The sequence below is a fragment of the Protobothrops mucrosquamatus genome, unplaced genomic scaffold (assembly GCF_001527695.2).
Source record: "Protobothrops mucrosquamatus isolate PMUCROS unplaced genomic scaffold, P.Mucros_1.0 scaffold5662, whole genome shotgun sequence".
Taxonomy (NCBI): domain Eukaryota; kingdom Metazoa; phylum Chordata; class Lepidosauria; order Squamata; family Viperidae; genus Protobothrops; species Protobothrops mucrosquamatus.
The window spans coordinates 12643-20136 of record NW_015391514.1 but is presented as its reverse complement, the minus strand read 5'-3'; the positions used below and the strand labels follow the sequence as shown (position 1 = coordinate 20136).

At 44.8% G+C, this 7494-nt stretch overlaps 1 protein-coding gene across 1 annotated transcript in view; it reads right to left on the bottom strand.

Moving 5' to 3' along the window:
• LOC107299883 (SH2 domain-containing adapter protein D) overlaps positions 1–880 on the bottom strand; it is a gene marked incomplete at its 3' end in the record, with an annotated part of 21602 nt that extends 20722 nt beyond the window's left edge. Inside the window, exon 1 of the mRNA XM_029286897.1 lies at positions 551–880. Within this exon, the coding sequence (XP_029142730.1) occupies positions 551–880 (330 nt within the window). The remainder of the gene's footprint in view (positions 1–550) is intronic.
• Between the last annotated feature and the right edge of the window lie 6614 nt (positions 881–7494).

Genomic DNA, 7494 nt, shown 5'->3' with positions numbered 1-7494 from the left:
AAGGAGGAGAAAGAAGAAGAAGAAGAAGAAGAAGAAGAAGAAGAAGAAGAAGAAGAAGAAGAAGAAGAAGAAGAAGAAGAAGAAGAAGAAGAAGAAGAAGAAGAAGAAGAAGAAGAAGAAGAAGTTGGAAGGGACCTTGGAGGTGATCTAGCCCAACCCCCTGCTCAGGCAGGAAACCCTACACCATTTCAGACAAATGGCTGTCCAGTCTCTTCTTAAAAACTTCCTGTGTTGGAGCATTCACAACTTCTGGAGGCAAGCAGTTCCCCTGGTTAACTGTCCCACTCTATCCCTTACTACACCACTATTCCAATTCTGGCCCAGGAATTTCTCCCGTGGGACGCGGAAGAGACCAGCCCACCACCACGCCAGCCCCTGGCCACGAGAAAAACCAACTCACAAATACCTCCAGAAGAACGGCCAATTCCCAAGCTCCCTGAAAACAAAGCAGAAAACCAGAAGCCTCTTTTTAAATTATTATTATTATTTCCCGTAGGGGAGGAAACCATCCCAGGACACCTGCGAGGGGGGTCTCGAAACCGCATTTTACCTGATCTGATGGGACGGCTGCCTCTTCCCCCGCCGTGGCAAGGAGCGCCTTGCTCCGGTTAAGATCGGAGGCGTCCACTTTGATGAGACGGTGCTTGGGCGACCCATATTTTCCCTCCAGGTTGCCACTGCAGCCGCCCCCCTTGTTCGGCGAGCCCCCGGGATCTGGATCGGCTTTGCCTTCCCCGTCCTCGTAGGGGTCCTCGAAATCTAGGCTCTTCTGGGCGCGATACGCCTTTAAGATGTCGCTCTCGGTGTAATCTGGCTTGGGGGGCTGCGGGGGAGACCTCCTGCTCCCGAAACTGAGATAATCCTTAAACCATTTGGCCATGGGTCCCCCTTTAAGCCGAGGTCGGTGGCGGCCGGGCCCCCAATTTCCCGCGACGACGAACAAGCCAACTAGGATCGGAAGGCGCTCTTCTAATCCTCCCTTAGATCATCCGTGTGGATTGGGGTTTTTAATCCGGATTAGCTGCTCTCCATCGCTGCTCCTGATGTGAAGGAGGAAAGGGAAGCGGAGTGGGTTATTTCACCCAGTATACCGGAGGCAATCCTCGACTTACGACGGTTGGTTTAGTGAACGTTCCAAGTTACGACGGTACTGAATAAATGACTTACGACTGTTTTCCACACTTACGACCGTTTGCAGCATTCTCAGGGTCACGTGATCAAAATTCAGACGCTGGGCCACTGACTCGTACTTACGACGGTCGCAGGGTCCCAGGCTCATGTGATCCCCTTTTGCGACCTCCTGACAAGCTGAGTCAATGGGGAGGGGGGAGCCAGATTCACTTAACAACCTTGTTACTAAACACAACTGCAATAATAATAATAATAATAATAATAATAATAATAATAATAATAATAATAATAATAATAATAATAATGTCGGAAGGGACTTGACAGGTAGACAAAAATGCCAAATCCAGTCTGAACATCTGGCTGACTGTGTGATGATCAATAGTAATAATGATGATGATGATGATGATGATGATGATGATGATGATGAGGCAGGTTGTTCCACTGGTTAATTGTTCTCATTATCAGGAAGTTTCTCCTTAGTTCCAGGTTGCTTCTCTCCTTGATTAGTTTCCATCCGTTGCTCCTTGTCCTGCCTTTAGATACTGGAACACGGCTATCATGTCCCCCCTCGTCCTTCTCTTTGTTAAACTAGACATACCCAATTCCAGCAACCGTTCCTTATATGTTTTAGCCTCCAGTCCTCTAATTATCTTTGTTGCTCTTCTCTGCACTCTTTCCAGAGTCTCAGCATCTTTTTTACATCGTGGTGACCAAAACTGGATGCAGTTTTGTGATTCACTTCACAACTGTGGCAAGAAAGGTCGTAAAATGGGGCGACAACACTCACTTCACCGTCTCCCTTAGCGATGGACATTTTGGGCTTGTCTGCCGTCGTAAGTCGAGGACTATCTCTAATATATCCGGAATTGTACAGTGGGTTTTTTTCCCCACTCTCCAGTAACCGAAGCTTACATTTCATGGAAGAAATTGCTCATAGTTGGCAGGCAGGAATCACATTTCGCTGAAGCCGGAGAACTGTGATTTAAGCAAACTTGACAAAAGTGAATTTAGGCAAAACTATTCATTTTGCCCTTCTTTGCCTGATCTAGTCTTCAATATAAAATAGCAACTTTTGGCCTACCTTTCCAAATAGTTGTAGAGAACATTGCCATAAGTTGCCCTTTCAGGGGTCTTTTTGCACTGAGAAGATATTTGCACAGATGGAAAATATATATCTAAGACTGAGTAAGGATTTGGAGGGGTTTTTTTTTCCCCTTCGAACTTCTACAGAACAATACACGAAACCAGATTTTGCTTTAAACTGTCCAACCTATCCAGTTTGGGCAATATCAGTCTGCAAATATTGTGGGCCAGTTGTTTTATATTTTATTTTATTTCTCAAATCGAGGCTACCAAATCTTACAAGAGGAACTCTGGAGACTGCACCAAAAAAAAAAGGCATTTATTATTTCAATTCCAGAAAGCTACTTTCTCATAGTGTGAAGACAAATATGTGGCCTACCTCGCTGGGTTGTTAATATGCTTATCAATAAACATTTTCCATGGTATATCGTAAGAAAAGGACTAGGGGGGTGACAGGATAGCAGTCTTCCAATATTTGGGGGGCTGCCCCAAAGAAGAGGGGGTCAAGCTGTTTTCCAAAGCGCCTGAAGGCAGGACAAGAAGCAACGGATGGAAACTAATCAAGGAGAGAAGCAACCTAGAATATAAGGAGAAACTTCCTGACAGTGAGAACAATTAATCAGTGGAACAACCTGCCTCCAGAAGCTGTGAATGCTGGAAGTTTTTAAGAAGAGGCTGGACAACCATTTGTCTGGAATGGTATATTTCCTGCCTGAGCAGGGGGTTGGACTAGATGACCCCCAAGGTCCCTTCAGATACTCTCTATTCTGTATGCCATTATTGTGTTGATTCATCCAACAGAAATTATCTTTAGACTGGTCATTCTCTGGATGATTCAGAGTCTAACCAAGGACAGTTACTGTTGTTGTTATTATTATTGCTATTTTTATTAACACTAATAATAATAATAATAATTAAAAGCCTGCCTTGGCTTGCGTCATTCATAGTGTTTCCCCCCCCCCCATGGAAACAGCTGGGCTCTTAAGACTTTATTCTGTCCTAAACGGCACAGATTATGAGAAAAACTTAAGCATTAAACCAATTCTTTATAACCCCACTGTCCCTATCCCGAACAAAATATTAAATTGCATTTTGGTAGCCTCTGTTTTTGGCGACGTTTCCCCCCCCCCCCCATTCCCAGCTCCCTTTTAAAGGGTCCTGGGATTTGGTAAAGTGGGGATATTTACTTTCAAGTTTTCCGTGGAAATCCGTCTGGCTAAGCCATGAAAGTTCAACACACAAAGCTTAGGGGGGGGGAAGCAAAATCTTCAAAAGATGCTATTCTTACCCAAATATCTACCTGATGTCATCCTCCTGCTGAACATGGCAAGGCTCACATCACAGTTGTTAAAAAAAAAAAAGTGCCAGTTGAAATTCAACATAAGGTCATAAAGACTGCCCAGACTTTTTCAGATTCGGATCAAAAGATAATTTTGTTCTTTCCTGCCAATCTAAGCTACCCCACCTCAAAAAGACCTTCCTTTTTTAAAAAAAAAAATTAGTGCCAACCTTGCCAATGGTTTGAATTGTGAACCGGAGAGGAAAAACACTTTAAAAAAAAGCCGTTTCAGAAAAGGGAAGGGAAGGGAAGGGAAAGGGAAAGGAAGTAAATAGATAAGGAAAGGAAAGGAAAGGAAGTAAATAGATGGGAAAAGGAAGGGAGGGAAAGGGAAGGAAAGGAAAGGAAGTAGATGAGGAAGGGAAGGGAAAGGAAAGGAAAGAAAAGAGGAAAGGAAAGGAAATGAAGTAAATAAATGGAGAAGGAAAGGGAAGGGAAAGGAAGGGAAAGAGGAAGGGAAAGGAAAATAAAGGAAAGGGAAGTAAAGGAAGTAAATAGATTGTGAAGGAAAAGAAAGGAAAGGAAAGGAAGTAAATAGATGAGGAAGGGAAGGGAAGGGAAAGGAAAGGAAAGGAAAGGAAAGAGGAAGGGAAAGGAAAGGAAAGGAAGTAAATAAATGGAGAAGGAAAAGGAAGGGAAAGGAAGGGAAAGAGGAAGGGAAAGGAAAAGAAAGGAAAGGAAAGGAAAGGAAGTAAATAGATGGGGAAGGAAAGGGAAGGGAAAGGAAGGGAAAGAGGAAGGGAAAGGAAAATAAAGGAAAGGGAAGTAAATAGATTGTGAAGGAAAAGAAAGGAAAGGAAAGGAAGTAAATAGATGGGGAAGGGAAGGGAAAGGAAAGGAAAGGAAAGGAAAGAGGAAGGGAAAGGAAAGGAAAGGAAGTAAATAAATGGAGAAGGAAAAGGAAGGGAAAGGAAGGGAAAGAGGAAGGGAAAGGAAAAGAAAGGAAAGGAAAGGAAAGGAAAGGAAGTAAATAGATGGGAAAGGGAAGGGAGGGAAAGGGAAGGAAAAGGAAAGGAAGTGAAGGGAAAGGAAGGAAAGGAAAGGAAAGGAAAAAAGGAAAGGAAGTAAATAGATGGGGAAGGAAAGGGAAGGGAAAGGAAAAGAAAGGAAAAGAAGTAAATAGATTGTGAAGGAAAAGAAAGGAAAGGAAAGGAAGTAAATAAATGGCGAAGGAAAGGGAAGGGAAAGGAAGGGAAAGAGGAAGGGAAAGGAAAATAAAGGAAAGGAAAGGAAAGGAAAGGAAAGGAAAAGGAAAGGAAAATTACGGCGGGAAGAGAAGGGAAGGCAGAAAAAAAAATTCCATTTACCGGGCGTCTCCTGCCAGGATCCGAAGGAAATTCAGCGGGAACCTCAGAGGATAAAATCCAGATTTAATCCAGGAAAGCTCAGCGCCTCGCCTGCCCTCCGTCGCCTTTCCCGAAGCGGGGCTCCGCTCATTTCCATCCGCTCCTTGCGAATCCTTCTCCGATGGCTGATTTTAGATATATATATAGATATATATATATAAAACCTCCCTTCCGCGGCGGTTATAAAGTTCAGCCTTGGCTCTTCTGCGGGGCTGTTTTACAACGAAACGATCCGCTCAGGGGCTTCAAAGGACAAATCTCTTCCCCCCCCCCTTTATTCCCCCCCCCTTTGTTTGCAACTGATCGCTCGATACAAATTCGGGCAATTANCTGGCTCTCTTTGAAAAGAAGATTCGAAAAGCTGAAAGGGGGAAAAACTTTCACTGCCCGGGGGGGGGGGGAGGAGGGAGGGAAAGGGGGGAGGAGGGGAGGAAGGCGTCCCCTTCTCTCCTCCTCCCTTCTTCTTTCGCCCTCCTCCCCTTCAAAAATCGGGGGGGTGGGGGTGGTGGAAACAAGCCCTGGCTTCCTTTTTGGAGGAAGGGTCCCTGCGGCTTTCCTTGCCCCTTCCTCCCGGCTCAATCGATGCAATTCAGCAGGAACGTTTTGCAAAAGGGGAACCGTTTGCGGCCTGCCCCCCCCCCGCACCTTCCCCCCCCCCCAAGCTCCTTTCCCGGGGTTGCAAAAACGCGAAACGTCGCCGGGACCTTTTTCCTGTAAACAGCCTGGATGTGTGTGTGTGTGTGTGTTGGGGGGCGAGAGAGAGGGGGGGGAGAGAAGGGGAGGAGAGAGAGACAGAGAGAAAGAGAGAGAGAGGAGAGAGAAAGACAGGCAGACAGAAAGAGAGAGAGAGAGAGAAGAAAGACAGAAAGAGAGAGTGAAAGAGAGACAGAGAAACAGAGATAGAGAGAGAGAGAGAGAAGAGAGAGAGAAAGAGAGAGAGAGAGAAGATAGAGAGAAGAGAGACAGAGAGAGACAGACAGAGAGAAGAAAAGAGAAAGAGAGAGAGAGAGAGAAAGAGATAAAAGAAAAAGAGAGACAGAGAGAGAGAAAGAGAGAGAGAGAAGATAGAGAGAAGAGAGACAGAGAGAGACAGACAGAGAGAAGAAAAGAGAAAGAGAGAGAGAGAGAGAAAGAGAAAAAAGAAAAAGAGAGACAGAGAGAGAGAAGAGAGACAGAGAGACAGACAGAGAGAAGAAAGAGAGAGAGAAAGAGAGAGAGAAAGAGAGAAAAGAGAAAAAGAGAGAGAGAGAAGAAAGAGAGACAGAGAGAGAGACAGAGAGAGAGAAAGAAGAAAGAGAGAAAGAGAGAGAGAAAAGAGAGAGAGAGAGAGAGAGAAGAAAGAGAGAGAGAGAGAGAGAGAGAGAAAGAAAGAAAGAGAAAGAGAGAGAGAAGAAAGAGAGAGAGAAGAAAGAGAGACAGAGCCCCTGTTTCTTTCTGGGTTGCCCTATTACACACAAACACAGAGACACACACAACCGGCTGGTCGTGATTTTAAAAGAAAATAAAAGCTCGTCGCAATCCGGGGCGGGGAGGGGGGGTCGTGAAGGGGGTCGGTTGAGGAAATTACAGGTTGTTGCGGGGAAGACGGGGAGGAAAGTCAAGCGAAGAAGCAGTTTAGGACAGCTGGAAAACTGCAGGGTTTTAAAAATATATATATAGTTAGGGACGTGTGTTAGATCTAGCTCAAAAGGGAGATATAGCTCTCTCTCTCTCTCTCTCTCTCCAAAGCGGTTTTTTTTAAATGGGAGGGGTGAATAAAGAAAGGTTAAGAGATCTGAAGGTGGAGTATTAGGTAGTTTCTCTCTCCCGTCTCAAAAAATGTTATTTTCTTTGCGTTTTGGTTCAGGGGGGGTTGAGAGAGCGGTGCTGTTTATTTATATAAAGATCAATGGGAAGAGTCGCTGTCGTTTCTATTAAAAAGAAGTGGTGCTTTTTCCTTCCTTCCTTCCTTCCTTCCTTCCTTCCTTCCCGTTTCTTCTGTATTATTTGTTATTATTTATTGTTGTCATTCATCTCGCCTTTCCTTCCTTCTTTCCCTCTTTCCTTCCTTCTCTCTTCCTTCCCTTCTTCTCTCCCTCCTTCCTTCCCCTTTCCTCCTCCCTCCCTCCCACTTTTCCTTCCTTCCTTCCTTCCTTCCTTCCTCCCTCCCTCCCTCTCCTTCTCCTTCCCTCCTCCCTCCCTCTCCATTTCCTTCCTTCTTCCCTCCCACCTCCTCCCTTCCTTCCTTCCTCTTTCCTCTTTCCTTCCTCCCTTTCTCCTTCCTTCCTTCCCCTTTCCTGTTTCCTTCTTCCCTCTCTTTCTCCTTCCTTCCTTCCTTCCTTCCTTCCTTCCTCCCTCCCTCGCTCCCTCGCTCCCTTTCTTTCTTTCTTTCTTTCTTTCTTTCTTTCTTTCTTTCTTTCTTTCTTTCTTTCTTTCTTTCTTTCTTTCGTCAAAGCAAGAACATCCAGACTTTAAGGTAAACAACGCCTCGAGGTTCTTTGAAGTATTCCCCTAATCGGAACCATGACATCTTTTCTTTCTTTCTTTCTTTCTTTCTTTCTTTCTTTCTTTCTTTCTTTCTTTCTTTCTTTCTTTCTTTCTTTCTTTCTTTCTTTC